The following is a 21,222-nucleotide window of genomic DNA, read 5'->3' on the forward strand; positions in this document are numbered from 1 at the left end:
CACAGATTGGGATAAGTGACTGTGACTAAACTAGGCATATTTTTAACAACTTTGTTTAAAAATTAATATAACAACCCTGCTTTTTTTCCATTTAGGTCAGAAAAACAAAATATACTATAGATTTAAAAATTTGCACTTTTACAAAAAGCCCAAGGGTTTTTGGGCCCAAGCTCCAAATCCACAAACTTGAAACATCAGTGTGGAAGTCTGGAACTTTTCTGAACAGAATAGTTATGCCAAAAACAAAGGGTAGCATGACTAGGGTATTTCATTATGTAACCAAGTTATTTCCTTACCTGAAATAGAATGGATTCCTTATTTTCTTGAGAAGTCACACTTACCACACTTACCACAGTGCTTAAAACAATAATATGGGAGAGAGCAGAAACAACACTAATTATGACAGCACCTCTCATCCCAAAGGGTAGCATGGTATAAACTGTGAAGATTACGAACAGAAAGAATGGCACCTTTGGAAAGAAGAAAAAAAAATAAAAAAGAATCACATACAAATGTTATAAGGTGAATCCCCAAAATCACTACAGAAATAGGAGCAAAGTAGTAGGATTCTTGCCCAATTTCAGGCTGAACAATTTAGATATGGATGTTTCAAAACACAGGTAAAACCACAAGGAGATCTAAGAGTAGTTCTAAGAGTTCTGAGGGATTAACAGCTATATGTTCATAGACAAGATGGGTTAACATGACATATCACCTATAATTTTTTCACTTGTTCTTGCCCCTTACCCTGAACTTATCCTTTACAGCTGAAGATGCACTTTGGATACACTTTGTACTCACACATCAGGAACAGTGTGTTGCAAGGTAGCAATACTGAATAGAATCAGATTTCTCACCTGCTGGAGGATATTTTCTAACTTTAACATCACCCAGTCACATGTGTATGTTTGCTTCGTGTTTGATAAAAAACAAAATCCAACCAATACTTCCTGGTCCTCCCACAAGAGAATAACCTTTATTAACACTAACCATGTATTTAGGTGTGCAGATTTTACAAAATGCAGAACTAAACTGCTCCAGATAAGTGGAAATCTCTGTAAAACTTAAATCCATATTTATAGACCTGTTGCAATTGTTAGCTTATATATATATATATTTATATATGGAAACCAACAGCCCTGATCAGAGGAATATATAGCAGGCTCAGCTCCACCTCATCACAGCAACTAAACTTGTGCCATTCCAGACAAGAGCTTCCTTGGAGGAAGTCTCAAGGTCCAGTCTGCCCTTAAATATTTTCACAGAATAGCTAGGTTGACTGGGACAACAATAATCAGACAAACAGGCAAATAAGTTTTCATTCAACAAAAATATCTGTCCGAGTATATCTTACTATTTTAGCTGGAGTAAAAACATTTTTTTCTGCTGTATTTGCAACCCCCATTACACAATGTTCTGAATGCTGTGTGATGATTTTATAAGCACAAGCAAAGGATGGACAAGCAAAGACCATACCTGCATTTAAACAGTAGCTTTAATAAGTGATACATTCATAATTGAGGTGAAAGTCTGAAACAAATCTATTCACTTTTCAGAATAGGGTGTCCTTCTATTTTAGACTTAAAATCAATATGAATGAATTATTACCACATGACGACACCACATTGGCTTGCAGCACTGAAAGCAGCAAACCCAAATCTTGCTTTCTTACATATTTGCATTTATAGTTAAGAACAATACTTTTGGGGGGGTTTCCTAAGGTACTAATAGGCACATCCTTAAGTTAAAAAATACTGAACAGCAACTCTAAACATACAGTACTGGATCCAGACCACAATGCAAATCAGATTTTGGTGGTTTAACTGATAATTCGTGTCTTTATTCAAATAAAGAAGCAAAGGGGCAGAGTTCATAAAACAAGATAAAAAAGTAATTCTGATTTAATTAAAACTCTTCTGCTTGCATTATGAGATCTTAGGAGGAGTTTCCTACAAATTATGATATTTTTGGCTTCATGAAATCACCCATCTTCTGATCAGAGATAGCAAGCAATGAAGTTTAGCCACACCCAGCAATGCCAGGATGTGTCATTAATCCTTATTGTTCACTTCACCTCTCTCACTGACTTAAAAACCTGCTCCCTAAGGCACACCCAGCTCTGGAGTCCTTTATACATTTCTCTAACACCTCTGTGACCCAAATAAATTAACAATGCAAGTATTACTAACAAAAAAATCATTTAGAGACGAATTCATAGTAATTAAGATTTAGTAAGAATCCTAAATAAAAATCCAATTCAATTACAACTTAAAGATGCAATTCCCACATAGGTTTATGCAATTATCCATTTTTTTCACTGAAATGTATTTGCACTATAATACAGTGTACCAACTAAAATTTACTGGAATAGATCAGTAAAGCAAATTTTTAGAAGTTAACCTAAATCTCAGAAGAGTTATTACGCAGTTATAACATTCTGAAAGATTAAAGCACACAAACATATCCACACAAACACATCCACATCCAGTTCTGTGTAAGTACCTGAATGAACACAATACACATACCTGCTCCCACAGCTGATAATCACTTCCTTTTTCAAAAAGGGATACATATCCCACGGCGAGGAAGCAGATCCAAATCATCACTCCAAACCACGTCAGCCACCTCCGAAACAGGGATTCCATGCACAGCAGTAAATACATGACTGCAAACACGGCCAGGGCAGCGCACACGGTGATGATGAAGGCAAGGTGGGACTGTGCCTCCTGCAAAAACAAAACAAAGGGTTACAGCTGGTCCAAATGTCCCCTTTAGAAAAATGAAAAATGCATCTATACTGCCCTGGAAACAGCGTGGATACCTTTGAAATAAGTTAACCTGGGTTTTTAAGTAGACTAGCTGTGGCAGCACAAACACTTTCTGATATTCACACATACAGAGATAATATAATAAATACTCTTATAGATACTCATTCTACCCCAGTTCCACTGTTATTTTCCAAACTAGCTTAAAAGGCAAACCCCAAACCACAAAGTTCTAACTAAACTGTATGTATAATGCAGATGTACCCAAAGAAATGTATTTAGAGTTCAAACTTTGCTAAAGAGGAGTGTAACAGTGCTCTAAGTTTTACAGAAGATAAATTGTTTAAAAAACAGTGTTGCTACTTTTTTCTCTTCCTAAGAACTAAAAGGTAAAAGGGATACACAAGTCCAATTGGTAAGATTTGATTTGCTGCTAAAGAGAGACTTGAAGACCCTTTATCATGAAGTACAGTGTTAAAAGGCAATGAAGGATTACAACAGCTACTTTACTGCCTTTTTACAACATTATCTTTAAATCAACTCCTCTTACCAGCTGTCAGCTGGGCTCCTACAACACCAAATTTCTTTACAGAATATCAAATTACACTACATAACAAAAAAATAATCTTTAAGCTGCATCTTTTCTATGCCTATAGGATCACCACTCTTTTCTAACTAAATATTGATTCCACTGATCACCCATTGTACTGGGAGTTTTTATTAACAAAATGAGACCAAAAAAAAAAAAAAAAAAAATTAGCATCTACAAATCTTTTAAGAAAAAATCACCTCAGGAATAACCTGATGAAAAACCAAGAGGTTACCAAAATGTTTTATAATTCTTAGATTGCTCTTAAAAAATATGAGAAATGCAGGACATTTTAACTCCTGATAGTAACTGTGCATGTGCCTGACAGCCCTCTTCCTCCTCCCATCCTTTCACAAACACACACAGTATTACACACAGTTACTTGCTATCTTTCAGCACTGCAACTTTGATACCATGTGGCCCAAAATACTATATAGCCAAAAATGATTAGTGTGCTGTCACAGTGACTCCTTACCCTCTCTGAAAACACTGAACACACACAAAAGAAGTTTACTCACAGCAGTAACAAAAAAGATTATAATCAGAGTAGTCCAGAAGAGGATTGCAATGAAGAGCAGCAGCAGCAGGAGGGGATGCTGCTGGCTGGTGTAGCGGTACTTCTCGTAGAGCGGGTCTGATATCCTGCAGTCATCGCTCTCGTTGAAGAAGTATTTCCCTTTAGCTGGCATCTTCTCCCAGGCTGGCTGCTCTTTATCTCAGTTCCCAGTGCACACAGTGACACAGCTGAAGCCACTGCTTCAAAGAGAAGTTTTGTCGTTTCACTGCTGGCTCTGTGATCTTTAGGCACACCGAGTAACCCACGTTCTCTGATTTCACTTCTCATGGGCATTAACTTCAGATTTCCAATGCAATCAAAAGCAAGAGTTAGCCTCCCCAAAACCACAAGCAATTCATCATCAGCTCTAAGCATGAAGCTCCAGATCAACTTGCATTGGTGCAGATAGGATGCCTGTCTTTAGCATGAGATTTTTTAAAATTATTATTTTGCGAGTCTCTAACTCCTTTCCATAAGCTTGAATCTCACTTCCTGAGATGAATCCTGCAGAGACACAAGATTAGTAAATTCATAGTTAATCATACACAATGTTCTCCAAGGGGGAGGGAATAAAAACAGTTGATTCCTTAAACTTTCCTTGAACTTTCTACCTCCATGCTCTGACCAGTGAGCAAGGGCTGCGTGCTGCTGGTGGGTGGGAGCCCAGGAGCCTCGTGCGTGGGCAGTGGTGCCCAGCAGAGTTCACCACGGGCTGCTCTGCTCACCTTGCTCTGGCAACTCAAACATTTTCATCTACAAATGTACTACATGGGTTTTTTTCTCTTTTTGAGCAAATGACACAGTTCCTGAGAGCATGCTGTGTAACCAATTGCTCACAGCTCTTTGGAAGTTGTGTGCATCTGTGTGTGTATAATCTTTAATCACAATGCACTGGGCATTCTTTCTCAAAACATGCATCATAAAAATGAGAAAATACTGTTTTATTCATTTCACACTTTAATTAAGGCATAGAAAAATGAGAAAAGAATACAGCTGTCCAAGCCCAAAATTCATTGAACTTTTTTTAAAGATACTTAACATCTAGCTTGGTATATTTCATTCCACTCTAAGGATACTCTAATACTGTTCCACTCTAATACTGTTTCCAGGGCAATACATGTGTTCTGCTAACAATGAACATTAGGGAATAAACTGTATTGTTAATTTCTAATGACCAGTGTTTTTCAAACAGGTTCATGAATATAGTTCATTCAATGCCAAGAGACATAAAAAAGAGGCATGGGGATATGATGGAAGGAAGCATGAAAAACAGGATTTCATAAGTCTTATTAAAACTTGATAACAGGACCACAGCTTCTTTGCCACTTGACTGCCGTCACCATGGTGCCCAAGGCCACTGCTCCAGGGAGAAAGAACCCACTAAAATACATTATTTTTTCCCTCAGAAAAGCCAAATCTCAGCCAGTTCCTTTCAAAAACAAAATGCTTAACTGCACACACACGTTCAGACTGTTTTCACACTAAAAGCAGGAAAAAGTTTAAGAAACCATACTGAGCCTCTGGCAAATACAGCCACTAACATGCTATCCAATTATTAATGAGCAAGCAGGCAAAACCAGATATATCAACAGTGAGACTGAACCCAAAAATCCAGCAAGTGTACTTTTGCAAAATGAAAAGCTAGAACTTCTTTCCCGGAAAGAAAAGACCAAAAACTTGGACTAATCATAAAAAAATACCATATTGCATCACTCTTTACTGAACAGTAATACTCAGAATAAACTGATATATATTAACATATTAATATGTATCTATGTATAATAAGAAAATAAAATTGAATCTTTCCTATTTGTAGTTAATGGTATACCTAATATGTCACCTGTACTGGTTATTACTGAGCTTTTCATCATAATTAAAGTCCTCCCATTTTTCACTTAATTATTTTGGTACTCATACCATTTGCATGTGCATAATAATGCTCTTGAAAAGAAGTGAGTCTCAGAAACTGCTGACACTTAAAGAAGAGATGAATAAGAAATTGAAAGATTTGCATCATGTTTGACTGCATTTTCCAAGTCAAAGGTAACTGCACAATTATTTCATTTGGGCATAAGCCAGTTTTTTCCTGAGGAAGAAACTCTCAGGAGGTGTGCACAGGGACAAGTATTTCAGTAGCAAAGACAACACACTGCAGACAGTGGGAAGGTTTGGCCTCTGATGCACCAGAGAGGCAGACAGCTCATGAAACAGCCTGAGGAATTCCTTTACCATGGGGCTGGGGGTGCAGGAACTCACTCTGCCTGATGTGAATGACTACATGAAAGAGATGGCAGGCTTGCTGTCCCAGTTCCTTCTAATAGTGTATTTCAGAACAAAAACAATAAAGACCTTCTTTAATAAACCTGCAGAAATACGATTTTGATGGTAATTTTTATGATACAGAGGTATTTTGAGAGGGAACTTTATTTTTCCAATTAGCAGAATCAATTTTCAAAACACAACTATTAATTGCTAAGCAGCAACACATTCACAATTATGAGGAACAAATTATCCAGTTTTGGGCTACTTAATATTAAAATGCAGGAAAATTTACTTCACAGCCTTCTTTCTGTAGCTTCTGACTACGTCAACAAAAAAACAGCACCAAGGACAATGTCTATTCTACAGGATTATACTGTGTGATCGTGGTTCAGTTATCTGATGCTCAAAAAATGAAAAATGGGTGCAGTGTCAGCTTGGAACTATCTCTAAATATTAGTGAAGAGTTTCACAGGACATCAAATTAAAGAGACATGTCTTTTCCATAGTCTAACCCATTTTAATAAAAAAAGAGATTGGTATCTCATTGATTTGTTACTTCCTGTCTGATCTTCATAGATATGCACTGCAACTAATTATGAATGACCCCTGGGTCATACAATTTTCTCCTCAAAACTCTGCTAGGTAAAGAAACTCCCTGGCAGTACTTTATTGATTTACCAAGAATCCATAATGCACCACACAAATGCTATTTCAAGATGAATAAGTCAGCTCCGAATTAGCTTCCATTTGCATAGTATGTCCCACTGCCACTACCACTTCCCTTTTTTAAAGTCCCCACTTTTTGTGTCTTTCCTCCTTTGAATTTTTTCCAACAACCTTCTGGAAATGTAGAAGGTAGATTTCAGAGAGAGAAAAAGATTCTGTCATGAATGGTATCACACACTGGAAAAAGGATCGACCCAACATTCTCCTGTTCACATGTTTAAGGATCATGTGAGCACTGTGCACCACAGCATCACTTTTACTCTTTTTGGTCATTGTTTCTTGAAGATTTGCTGTTATGACACACCAAAAGAGATGTAACCCTGAAACAATAACAGGCCACAAAAACCAAAGAACACTCCCAAAAGCACCAGTGGCAAACACGCTGAGCCAAATGGGGGCTGGATTTGGACTGTTGCCATAAAGCCATGGAGCTCTGATCAGCAGCTTATCAAGAAAAAGCCTCATTTCTTTAGAAGCCTTCATTGTGTTTGGATGAAAAAGAGAAGGAATTGTCACCCAGGTCAGGATATATAAGAAAAAACCCTGGCAGAGTGGGTTAGAAACAGGACTGAGAACCTATGGGAACAGCCACCAAACACACTAATATGAGTTAGTCAAATTTGTGAGAGCTTCATAGCCACTTGCAAGCCAATTAACATGAAGAATTTTTGCTCAGTGAATATGCAAGAAAACTGGACATGTGAGAGATATAAAAAAACTGGACAACAGAATACCTTCCAGAACATGAATCAAAACACCTATTACCTCCCAAATCTACTGTGTTTCAAGCCAGTGGGAACAAGGATGTGCTCAGATTCAGCATCAGAACCTCTTCTAGGTAAGTACTGGGTAAGACCTGACAAAAGCACAGCCCCCTTTCACCTGCGAGCAAAAAAGACATTTCTATCTCCCACAAATCTGGGTATTGCTCTATGCTTTCCTCCCCACAGATGGGAATTTTCAAGCACTGCTAAACTCTCCAGTGTCCTACTGACACAGCAATAGAATTTAATCACAAAAAATACAAAAGCAAATATTTCACTAGTCTACCAGGCTTGGACTGAAGCTCTTTGGTTTTCCCAAGCTAGTCAAAAGTGTCCACCATGCTTTGTGTCAATCCACCACCTTTTCTTAAGGCCTTGCCTGGACTCAACAGCTGCAGAATAGCTCTGTACAGAGCCTGCAGATCCCAAGTATTTTAAAGAAACACATACCAGCCCAGGGTGTTGATACATGAGGTAATTTCAGCCCCCTCCTCCCCAGAAATTGTCTGCATGGAGCAGTGTGAGGGCAGACAGTGGGGGAAAGGGGGAGAGCATCCATGACATGGCAGGGCACAAAGTCACTCACCCCAGGGAGCTCTCTGGAGCTCAGGCACAAAGAGCAGTCTCCCCCCCTTAGCAATGCACAGTGGAACAGAACAGAAAGAATGATGTGCTATCTGATACAGAAGCCAGACTGATAACAACAAAACAGCTCTTGAGATGGCTTCCTTTACTCTCTGCATCTGCAGAGCATGAGCAGCTTCCAGGTGATAGCTCAATCAGGCAGGGGAGTGGGGCTGGAAAACCCACACCATCCTGCCCATCCTCTCACTCACATACCAGGATGGACAGACAGCCAGTGACCACATCCTATTCCCCCTCTGTTGGAGAATTATTCACAGCAGCTCCTGACCAACTAAAGCCTTTTCAAACAGAATCCAAGTATGCTGCGTTTTTTTTTTAATTTCAAAGCTCCTGACATATTCACAAGTGAACACAGCCACAGTAGCCACCTGGATAATCTACAAAGTATTTTTTCTCTTAGTTGTTCTTTTGCCAAGAACTCAAGACTTGAACCCCCAGAGCTGCCTGATTACCAAAGAGCAGTGTCTGATATATTAAAACAAACCCTAATAGCAAGGACCATATGAATCAATATAAATTGCCTTATTCCTCTCAATAACTTCTGTATAAAATAAAGCAGAACCATTTTCATCTTTAACTACTACAGCACCGCACAGACAGTACAGTTTTGATTCCCATTCCATCTTTTGTTCCACACAAATAACAACAGTGTTTCTGAAATTACTTTAGCAATTTCCATGACAAGAATGATTGCTCACTGTAATTACACATTAGCAGATATTAAAAGGGAATCAGGAATCTATAAACATGCAATAGAATAATTGAAGGAGATTAGTGGGTGAATTATGAATCTCAAGCAAAAATAATCACCAGTCTAGTGGACTCCACAACTAATTCAGTCTAGGAAATGAACTTTAGCAATCCAAACATGCACCACAGGAAATACCATTCATGTCAAAGACAACACTTCTTCCTTTTAGACTTTGCTTTCAAATGCTAGCCTGCAGCCACCTTAGCTTCTTCCACTCATACAAAAGTATTGAGTGGAGAACAGGTGTGTTTTTAATGATCTGTCTGCTAGCAGTGGGTTTTTTTTACAAAGGTGAACCTTTTTTAATATGTATTTTGAAGTTTTTCATGTGAAATATCACCTTCCTTAATTACACTTAATTGCTGAAAGCCCCTTCTGCAATACAGGGAAAAAAAAAAAAATCTTACTTATATTCACCTTCTATTTTCTCACAAAAAGTGAGCATACCCACTTCAACACATCAGCACTCAGAACTATATTTACATTAAAAAGCCAAATCAATACAAAAAGTAATCTGTTATTCAAAAAAAAAAAACAAAAAAACAAACCATGATGTATCAGAGCAATCAGTGTCACTACATCACTTAGGGTTTGCCCTTGAGCGTTGAAAACCAGGCAATGATAGTGTTAAATGTACTGCAAAGAAAGCATTGAAACTGAACTTTCTGATTCACATTCTTATTTCAGTAGCTTGCTTATTCTCATAATGTTTGTTCTCCAATACTTTTTAAAGTACGAATAAGTAACGAGTTGTTTAATTTGGAGTCAGTTTTTCACTTCTTGTACGAGTGGAGGATGTGAAATAACAGAGGCTGTAGTTTCCTAAACACCAACAGCCAGCACTGACCAGCCAAAGGAGAAGTCTCACCCACTCAGAGCCCCCATCCTGTACCAGGTACCTGCACCAAGCTCTTGCTGGGCTCTCTGCACACTGCATTCACCAAATATAGCATAGAAAGCTGGTTTTGGCAGGTCACTTCCCTGTCGGGGTGGGGAAGTGCAGCAGGTAGCAGAGGCATAGAAGAGCTCCAGAGCTGGCCCGGGGTTTGGAAAGAAAAAGCAAACCACAAGTAGGAAAGCAAGCACAGCAGTGAGCTCTTAAACTGACTCATCGCTTCTCACAGGTCCACAGCCTAAGGAAAAAAATATCAAGAATACCACTGCTAAAGTTGTGCCCCTGTGGGGGCAGGGTGTTTGTTGCTCATTTTTAAATACCACTATTATTACAGGATGTGCTTTGAAGAAAAAGATTATAGTCACAGAAAGAAATCTCTGTGTGACTGATCCAGGAAGGACAGAAAATGGTAACAGAATATGGTTCAGAAAACCTATTGGTAATTTAAGTTCACAAACTAAGTCAGTAAAAAAGAAAAAAAGAGTCCATATAACCAGACTGATGCAACTGAACTACATGGGAGAGTTTACTACTGTTCTAAGGTACTTTTTATTGTGAAAACACGTAATGGTTCAACCAACAAATCTATTAAGCCTTATAATTAAGTGCTGGGTCTTGCTCAGCAGGGCAGGGGAGGAAGCAGCCGTTTTATAATACTGGTTTTCATAAGCAGCAAACTCCAGGGTGTAAAAAGATACATCACACCAGAAAGGAATTGAGCTGTACTTTGCATCTTTCAAAACCAAGGTGTGTGATTATTTCTTGACTTCCTGACCCCCTGTCACATCTTACAGATAGATTTTCTGATTTTAGCTGATTTAAAATTGAACTTACCACTGCAAAAGTCAATATTCCCCTTACACTTTCAGTTTTCAGACCTATTTAAAATTCATGTCTTTGAACACAATGTCCTCAGAAGCCAGGATAGCTTTTCACTGAGTAATTTCAATTTAATTATATCAAAAGCAGAGTGCTTGCGCCATTATTGAAAGTACTAAAACCTGCAATATTGAGCTATATAAACTTCAGAAAAAAACACTGAAACACAGAATATTAAACTTCAACACCATGGGGAAAAATATTTTCAGCTAAGACAGGAATAGGCACAGAGTCTCTGTGCGTCTAAGCCCCAATAATTTCTATGAGAATATCCCTGATTTTCACAGAAATTAAAACTTCTGACATTTTCAGAGCATCTGTATTTTAAGAAAAAAAAAAAAAAGCATCACACTAGGTAATACCAAGCCTTTACTGAAATCAGCAATAAAACAAAAATTCAAGAAAGGTGTTTGAATGGTCTTTTTTTTTTCAGGCATTATTTTATTTAGGTTACAGAATTACAGCAAATAGCAAACAAAAAGCTCAGACTGACAAGTTTTCTAAGCACAATATAATTAATTACACCTAGAACGAATTCTCTGTCACCTGTTCTGCAATATTTTGAATATACCTCAGATAATCTATTTCAATAAAGCAGTCAAGAAGCACAGATGTGGCAGAGTCAGAGTACCAGGGTATAACTGGACTCTCTGGCTATGACAAGATACAACAGATGTGCAAAAAGTAAAAAATTACAAAAAATTAAAAAAAATCATTGTGAACAAGAGTGTAATGGGCATCACACACTGCTGTCGTTTTTTCCCCTGCCTCACACAGTTATTTAAGGGGAATGTGCAGTTCAACATAGAAAAGAGTCTTGCCCACCTCTAGGGTAAATAGTGTATTTGCACAGAGCAGGTGCAATGATAATACGGCATGGCACAAGGCAGGAAAAAGATAACAGCTGCCCTGGATAAGATATCACTTCCCTTTTCAGTCAAGTTCATGTAAAACCAGTAAAACAGAGAAGGAGGCTCCTCTCTCTCTCTCTTACCTACAATATTCCCACCCCACTGAAGTGAACAGAAATACAAACTGGCATCTGAAGTTCAAACAATGCATTGATACCAACAACTTTGGTTTCCATTATTTTTTTTTGTCCCAGTCTCTAATTTTTACAGAGCCAAGTATTTTTTTTCTAAATAATTTTGTCAAATATGGTTGTTTCTAGCTGGATTTCTGCTTACTCAACTCCTGCCTAAGCAATCTCACTTCTGAAGTAAAACTCAGCCCAAGGCCAAGAGATGGACACAGAAAGAATGTGACTGTGCATCAGTACTTGGAGCAGTGCACTTCAGGGTGGTATGGCAGCACAGATATTTTTGTAAATGTAAAAAACGCCCTTTACAAAACCAAAGTCTTCATACTATTTAAGGAAGAAGGGGGAAGGTAAGGAGAGTGGTTAAATCAAATCTCCCTTTATTTAATGACTTCAAGACTAAGTCTTGTCAAATACCTGCTCTAAAAATCTTATTTCTCTATACTATTAATTACAGCGGAATTTTAACGTCCCCCAAACTAACTATGCAACATTACTTACACCACCATACTTCACAGCCAAAACCACTAAAACTAACACTTGCAATAAAGAAATTCCCTCCCTTGGAGGTTAAATATTTAAAACAACATCAAAGAGACAGACATTTCTGATGGAATGCTTTGCTTCTAGAGTCATACCCTACCTCAGGACACAAAGCTGTCAAACACCCACAGTTCTTTTTTAGAAGTTCTCCAAAATGTAATACCAGGTTTCAGAAGGTCCTTTGTGGAGTCATTCTGAAATAAAACAATGATAAAGGACTGAAAACCTCAGAAATCTTCTATTTTCAGTCTCACTTGATAGCAACACACTAAAAACTTGTTAGGAATTGTATGTATATTTTTCATTGATCCAGACAAAGGGCCACAGGAGCCAAATATTGACAAGGCCTGAGGTAAGCTGCTTTGGATCACAAAGAGGGAACCATGAAGAAGTACTGAGAGCTTTCCAGTGACACCCAACATGGCTCATGGAATTTTGTTTCCACACTAAGTTTTGATTGTCTACTAAGATACTAAAATATCTGAACACAGATCTAATCACTATCACTCTTCTTGTTTCATCTTATCTTTCATCTTACCATTTCCAAAGCTTTATTTGACAGCCAGCCCTGTCAAACTGCTCCCAATCCCAACAGGCCACAGGAAACTTGCACCATGCAAAGCACTGACTCACCAGGGGAAACGTGGATATCTCACCTGGCACGGCTAAAACAAAGCAGACACTTGAAAATTAAATTCTCCTGAAGCAGCTTTATCCTTTGGATTTGCTGATACTAAGGCCAGTTAAAGAGTATTAAAGCAGAACCAGTTAGTTCCAAACCTGAAATAATACCACAGACACAGCAAATCTTCAGGATGTGGCAAAAGTCACTTCTCAAAACAGCTTGCAGTTACTGCTTCACAGCTACGTGAGGTTTACAGAAGAACCTTCCCAGCTGAGGCATCATGAACACCTGAGTGAAGGTTACACTGCTCAGCACCCAGCCAGCCCCCAGGGCTGGGTGTTCACCCACCACAGCACAACTGAGAAAGCATTTTTACCCAGACTGCAGTGCTGAGCTCTGCATAGCAGATTACTCCAGGCTTTTTTTTCCTGGGACCACTGATAAGAAACCCATGCTTGTTGTTTGCTTACCATTACAGGAAACAGGCAAAATCCGAATTTCTCCACTCCACTATAGTTCTGTTTGGTCATTTTGAAATTCCTGCAGGAGACTGAGTGCAGCCCACTCAGGTTAAATCCTTGACACTAAATCTTTTGATGTACCACACACACAGGAACCTGCAACAAGACAGGGAATCTTTACCCCAAGGATCACTCTAGGCATTAACAACACTTTATTTCTTCCCTTCACAGTTCAAGGAAGAAAAATCTACTCAATCTCCATCATACATTTTATGAACCTTTACTCAGACAATCAGTAGAAGAAGAAGTATTTAACTGTAGTGTGACATGCTGCAGCATGAATATAACCTGATTGAAAAAATCACAGATGGAAAAGTCTGAGAAGAAGGCTCAAGACTGATGAGAGGCATCATCTTTATGCTAACTGGTCCCAATGCCTTTCAAGCAAGGCCTGCATGACAGCAAAGGGCATGCTGCTAAAAATAGGATAAGAATGTTTTACCAACTTTCACAGCATTATAGATAATGAAAGCCCTATTTTTTCAGTAAGTTTTGTTACACATAAGATCAAACGTCAGCAATTAAAAAAAAGACCACTCCAAGAAGGGTAACTTAAATTGAAAAATATGTAATTCAAAACAACATAAAATATTGCAGATCAGAAAATACAACAATATGGCAAGAAAACAGCTGGAAAAAATACCCTAAAACACACCAACAAAACACTCCTCCCCTGGGCCTTGTAACTCTGGGTAAAGAATTATCTACTGCTAGTGTGGAAATTAAGAGATTCTGACACTAAGTTTGCTTAGTGTCTTGGAGTACAAAAGGGCAGAAGTACATATTCCTAGGATGTTGTGAAAACTGTGTCTCCAGTCAATCAGATGATGACAAGACATGGTTAGGCACCATCCTTGAACCCAGTGCAGCAGGGATCTAGCAGGGGAATTCATATCACACGTAACCGCTCCTGGCTTTGTCTCACTCTGTTCCTGTTTTATCCTCTTCATACACATTCTGGGAACAGCTCTTCAGATGTGAGAAGATGCCAAGGAAGTTCAACACCTCAGCCCAGAACATGAAATCAGAATTAAGATGGCACTGAGGAACTCGATTCAAGCTAAACAGCTGTGCTGGGAAGAGACAGAACCAACATCTACTTCGCTGCTCTGTCACCAGGGACCCACTTTGGAAAGCAGAAGGCAAGGGCAACTGCCAAATAATCTGGGACCAAATCAGAGTAGATGCAAAGTATTTTATCAGAACAAAAACTGAAGTAAATCTATTGCCATTTTCTGTTATTTTTTTGCTAAAATATACAAACTACTTGAAACACTACTCAAAATAGGCATTCCACTCTGTCACAGTGGGTTAAATGTCCAGCTCATAGCTAAGTCCTGGGGCAGCTGTGGCCATTTCCATTAGATTTTGGCCAGGAGTTAGCTGTACCTAGCCAAGACCTACGTGCATCCGCATTCATAAAAGTTGGGTGAAAGCTGGAAAAGATTCTTATGAAAAAAGGTCAAAACCCTGACAAAGGCTTTTGTCAGCCTTGGAGAGAGATGAGAGGAAAAGCCACAAGATATCTCAGAGAGTTCATCTGAAAAGGCAGATATAAATCTGCTGTGTCTGTGCATGCGTAAAAGCAGATAAAAATAAGGCTTTGTTAAACCTGTTACATGTTCAATTTGGAATGCCTAAACAAGCTGCTGCTTTACTTTTACTGTGTTACGTGTCCAGTATTAAGGATGAGTCTCTGATAACCACAAGAGATGCCTCATGTTCCTTTGAAATGGACCAGAGTCATCTGGAGAGCAGTACATGAGGAGGATGCTGAATAGTTAGAGCATCCCAGAAATATTATAATGCCTTTTAGAAAAATAAACTGTGACAGTTTATAAAAAGCATCCCATGTTTATGAAGGTGCTCAGTTGTAGTAATTCATACTTATAACACAACTTAGAAAATTACAATGCAATTTAGAGAATTAATGTAATGACTACCGAGCTTACAAAGTTTTGCTGATTTTTGCTTTTTTTTTTGTTTTTAAAAGCTATGCTTAAAAACATAATTTTGTCCAAAGCCCTTGATAAAGAGTTGTATGCAGGATTCCTCTTAGATACAGAGGAAGAAGGTGCTGCTCACAGAAATGTCCTTGGGATCAGGTCCTGGGGACGGTATATTCTTGTAATGTAAAGGGAAGAGAGTTAAAAAAGAAAAAGGTTCTCTCTGTATTTGTAACTGAAGTTCCTCAGAGGCACAGAGACCAGTCTGCTGATAAGCAGCAAGTTTCCGGCAGTAAAGTGATACACAAAGTACTTGGAGCCAATTTTTGATCTGCAAGACAGACAAGCCTCTCTGCATTCAACACTAACCACAGGCGCCTATTTCCCTAGCAACAGCTTGTGGGGCGCTTTCATTTTGACCAAAGAACATTTAACCAGTTACATTATGAGCCCTGCACCTTGCTGCTACAGCAGCAGTTGCTTTTCACACCAACCAAATTGTTATTTGTGTGGTATTGAGCTGCTGGATCAATGCTGCACCTGCAGCACAGATTTGCTTTATCGTGTTTTGGTAGTTTGGGGGGTTTTTTCCATTTTTTTAACTGTCTGAACTTTATCAAGCTAAAACTGGTCAAAAGTGAAAAAAAAACCCAAAAAAACCTTACAGTATTAAAAAAGGTAACTTAGTTACTCAATAATAACCCTATTATTTTCCAGATGTTTCCTTTGTTTTAAATTTGGAGTATTAGAGCACAGAGAAGTACACAAAAACAATCATGTATGTAACAAGTACAGTCCTTGATTAATTTTAGAGAGACTTAATTCTACCAACAGAGACAGAAAATTTACCAAACTAATAATGCAACATCAACTATTCACCATCAGATCAAATGGCATCATGAGATTTTTAAAAAATGACAAAAATTGAGAAATTACAATCCAGGAAGCAGCCATTCAAAACTGAGAAAAAGCAATATCCTTCAATGATAATGTAATTGAACTATACAAATCATCCATCCCAAGTTTATCTTCAGATGTTCAGGAAGGAAACAACAAATTTTCATGAATACTATGCCCCAACAAAATACAAACTACTAATGGACATAAGTCATAGCCTGAAGATCCAACCTGCTGGTAGTTTCTTGAAGTTAATCATGATTCAAAGACCTGACATTCTGCACATAACCCCAAGGAGAAGGCCAGCAGTTACACACAAGGAAAGTGTTCAACCAAAACCAGTGCTATGAAGCACCTCAGGAGCAGATCTGGGAAGAGCAACCAAACTTGAGTTCACTGGTCAATTCTTCCTTGCAGCTTCTGTAGGAGCACAAATCACCCATTTAATTAATGTCAGCTGTTCAAAATTCTGGTTACTTCTAACTCTTACTGAAGTTGTTCAGCACAGTTTTAAGAGCAGGCCTGAGAATCAACCATTGCCAAAAGCCCAAGAACATTATTTCAATAACCACATCCTGTAGTTAAATCACAATAAATTCCAGAGCTATTTTTCTCCCTTGTAATCCCATATTTCCATCTTGTGAACATACAAATTCTCAAAACCTTCTGAAGCTCTCAGCCCCTGTATGAGAAGGACAACTCATGTATTTAAAGGACAGAATTTAAATCCATTTCTTTCATCCCTCCTATGAATTTTCTTCTGACACATTCCAGGTGTGTGGTATCCCCTTTCTTCTCCCCTAAAAGGACTGACCTAATACCAGCATCCACCCACAAAAGGTGCCAACAAAATAAATTAATACTCACAAGACATTTTAGGAATAAAGTCCCAAGCTTATAAGACACAAATAATTTTGGACTATAACAATTCATTACAGTAAACATCATTGTTGGCACTTAAATCTTTTGCTGGACTTTATTCTCATACTTCCAGAAACACATAATTCCTGGAGGAAAATGTCTGTTCAACTGTGGCAGGAAGCACAATGCTGGACTTTAAATATCACATAAAATAATAATTAAGTTATTGTGTAATAGCATTATATTTTCCAAAATAAATATATAATTAGATAAGAATGCATGATGTTAAGGATAGCAGAATGTCTGTGCTTCAGCTCCCACTGACAGACATGGTGGTTACAAAAACAACACAGCAATCACTGCTGTAAATTCACTTACAGAAACGAGGGGGATCTTTTAATGCCAGTTTTTCAGTTGCAAATGGAATCAGCTTCTCTGAGTAACAGTGTGACAGAACAGGGGATGAAATCACTAGGTTCCTTTCACATGGCTGAAACACCGCTGTGACTGTTCCTGAGGCAGAGCTGAAGCTGGCACCACTGCCATAGGTTCCTTATTGCTGAGGTACAGCTCTGTACCTGGCCCAGGTACCTGACACAACAGGGGAGGACCCATGTGTGCAACGGGAGGTGTCTGGGATGTGCTCAACTGCAAACATCTTCAGCAGCCAGTGCACACTTATCCATAAATCACCACCCTCCCTACACACAGAGCTTCGGTCAGTTTCATGAACAGAAACAGAGAGGAAGTTCTGCTGTTCATTTTAAAGAAATAAACCCACAGATCCTGGTTCACAACAGGGGTGTCTACAGTAATATTTGTTCAACAAGTTCCTCCTTCTCTTCCCTCTTTGTTCCCACCACTTATTCCTATCTGGGTGCCACACCATTCTTTCCATATGTGCATGTGACTGTTTCTAGGACTACAGATCAACTCAAAAATAACAATAATTTGTCTCTCCTAGGTTTTGTTTCTTTTTGCCCAAGAGGCAGACAAGATCAGTGATGGTGTGCAGTAGCTTCGAGGGCAGCTCAGCCAGCACAGCTGAGAGCAGTTGGCTGCAGAGAAGAGGCAGAACAACGAGGTGACAGCACGAATGTGCTCCTTTAACCTAAAAATGCTGCTGCAGCCATCATAGGGAGGAACTGTGCTCCCACATGTGCCCCAAGATGAGGAACAGCCCAGACAGATGCTAGGCAAGAGCCAGGAACAGAAGAGATCACTTTCTCAGGGGAAAACAAACCTCTCAACGCCTTTAGCACCAAGCATGTACTCAGGGTGGTCTGAAATTCTCTATTTTAACATATGACAAAAGCCATTAACAGTTCAGTTATGCACAGTCTGTGACCTGCAGGAAATATTCAAGACTTAAAGAACAGGAACAGATAAATATATGCAAGCAGGGAAGACTCGCCCTGGTCAGATTGGCTCACTGCACCTCTGAAAACTGAATGAGGAGATCCAAGATGCTTTCCCAGAGCAGGGAGGAGAGTTGTAATTGCATCATTTTTCTAGATGAGCAGTGTCAACAATTTCGGCTCTGAGTCAGTCCTGAGCCAGTCAATGCTCTGTGGAGGTCCCTGGGGCACTGTGCTATTAGAAGTGATGACTTTCACAACAAGCTGCTGAGCAGGATCCAAACACAAATTCGCTTATGAAAGAAAGAACTGCTACTTTGTTTTTCAGTAGGAGCAAGAGCACACTGCCAGTACTTTGGGCAACTTCCAGCAGCCAAATTACTGTTAATGTCCAGAACGCTTTCCACTTTTGTCTGGGAGCTTCCAGGATGAGTAAATAAGTCCTTATGTACTCTTATTTCCATCAACAGTTCACAGAATGAAAAAGCCAGAAATAAATCAGACTTGCTAGAATCACCCTGTGAGCACCACTCACATCTTTTGACTGCCAGGTTTATGCTTCCACCAGTAAACATTCTTCAAATTTGCTACCTAAGAAATTTCACATGGAGAAAAAAAAAAGGTGTTCTTCCCTTCCAACCTACAACTTTTGCATGACAAGATATACACCAAAAGGATATGTATTCAAGAGTAAGAAATAGGGGAGGAAGAATTAAGGGACTTTGCAGATAAAAAGAACTATTTGAAAAGTTTAGCTCACTCTTTTAGACAGAAGGGAGTTAAGCACACAAACTGAAAAAATATCAATCATTTGTTCTAATGTTTTTTATCTTGCACACCTTCCAGAGGCTAATCTCCAAACCAAATATTTTTTTGCATTTGATTACCAGACTCAAAAGACATATGAGTTCACAGTGAGAAAGAAAAAGCCAAACATTTACATTTGTAGAGTGTTTCTGATGTAACACAATCCACAAATATTTACAAATCCAAACCCCACACACTAGCACTTCATTAATTTTTGTTGGTTTTAAACTAATTTCAACAAATGAAGCAGAAACCACTGAAATACAACATAATGTACAAAATTACAAACCCCATATTCATATTTATCACTGAGTCAGCCCACTTCATCCAGGAACTAACACCCAAGTGTTTCAGGGTAAGGAAAATCATAAGCCATACGCAACCCTTCATTGACCTTACCTGTGCGTAAAACAGGCAAAGCTACATTTCTAGGTACTCTGTGTATTACACACAGACATTAAAATGCTGTAACATTCATTTAAATCATAAAACACTGGTTTACCCAAACTTCTACTACTTTATCACCATGCTAAGCCTATTCATACAGACCTAGAGCAAGGAAGGGAAGGAATAAAATGTAAGTGAAAATGTCTGGTAGGTATTTTTGCTTAAATCCACCCCTCAAAATTATTGTTAGCAATTACTGTATTCAGGCACATACATTGGACTATAGTAATAATTTCATCACTGTCTATTTGTTAAATATATCTATAAGCATATATTAGCACAAAGAAACCCCGGGTGATAAAATAAGTTGAAAATAATTACAAGCAAACAGTCAAAACTTAGGTCTCAAAACACTCTAATTGCTCCACAGCATTTTTACAAAAAGATACTGCAAGTGTTCAGTGACAAGCATAGAAAAAGGCTCTCTAAGTCTTTCACACAAGCTCCCAGCTTTAGGTGGAGTTTAAAAAAAGGTGTGTGGGGGAGACAGCAGATCTGCAAGAAATGTGCAAAAGTTCAAGTGACGTTCAAAGGAAATCAGTGGGGTGAAAGAAAAAAGTGTCCCATTGGGAAACATATTGTACACTGTCAGTTGCAGACGTCAAGCACAAATTAAGAAAGCATTAAGACAAGTTTTTATATTTAGACACTAGCTAGTGTCTAAATATGATGAACATGGAAACCAACATTCACTGAACTCTCCACCCAAACTACTGACTTTTGAAATCCTGATTTCCTAGACAGGATGAGAAACAAAAGAAGTAAAAGTAAAATCAAAGCTGCATATCAAACAACCTACATATAAGAGAGATTTCACATGTACTATGAATACTCAATGTCCACTTTATCAACAACATGGCTGGAAATAAACCTGTACTGTGAACATAAAGCAAAGCTTCAAATCAACCACAATAAACAAAACTTAAGATTTTGCAGAAAAAGACATTCTTGACAGCAAATATAGTAAGTAATACATCAATTTTTCTAAGTGGTGTTAGATTTTATCAATTTCCTTTAACGCTTCCTCCTTTGGCTGAGATGAATCTGGGAATTAGCACAAAATTGTGTTTCCCAGGGGAAGCTGTCAGGGCCGTGTGTGAGTGACCTCCCCAGACCAGAACAAGTGAGGCTCCCCCCCCTGCAGCCAGGGAGCAGCACTCGGCTCCTCCTCTGAGCCCTTGAGTGATTCTTCCAGTTTGCCCTGGTTTTATGACCCTACAGAAAGGATCAAGAGAAGGTCAGTCTGAGGAACAGGGACAATTCAGCGAATGACGCATCAAGGAACTCAGACTGTGGGTCAAGAAATCCCCGAGAAGAAAAGGCAGATTCTCATTCTGGCACAAGTC

The 21,222-nt window shown here is 38.7% G+C and overlaps 1 protein-coding gene across 6 annotated transcripts in view; it reads right to left on the minus strand.

Moving 5' to 3' along the window:
* The window catches only part of ADCY7 (adenylate cyclase 7), a 60,341-nt gene that overhangs the window by 28,822 nt on the left and 10,297 nt on the right, over positions 1 to 21,222 (minus strand). For 3 of the 6 annotated variants that reach the window (XM_014255495.2, XM_088062458.1, XM_014255496.2), the window contains exons 2-4: positions 3,873 to 4,414; positions 2,526 to 2,726; positions 297 to 470 (exon numbers count right to left, since the gene is read on the minus strand). In XM_014255495.2, coding sequence (XP_014110970.1) covers positions 297 to 470; positions 2,526 to 2,726; positions 3,873 to 4,043 — 546 coding nt within the window. In that variant the 5' untranslated portion in view covers positions 4,044 to 4,414. Of the gene's footprint in view, positions 1 to 296; positions 471 to 2,525; positions 2,727 to 3,872; positions 4,415 to 12,514; positions 12,532 to 13,070; positions 13,089 to 13,509; positions 13,657 to 21,222 lie in introns of those variants that run through there. The other 3 variants (XM_014255494.2, XM_014255497.2, XM_088062457.1) reach the window with 3 other exon arrangements.

The sequence above is a fragment of the Pseudopodoces humilis genome, chromosome 14, assembly GCF_049639895.1.
Source record: "Pseudopodoces humilis isolate 2021_Gansu_Grassland_sample_001 chromosome 14, ASM4963989v1, whole genome shotgun sequence".
NCBI lineage: Eukaryota > Metazoa > Chordata > Aves > Passeriformes > Paridae > Pseudopodoces > Pseudopodoces humilis.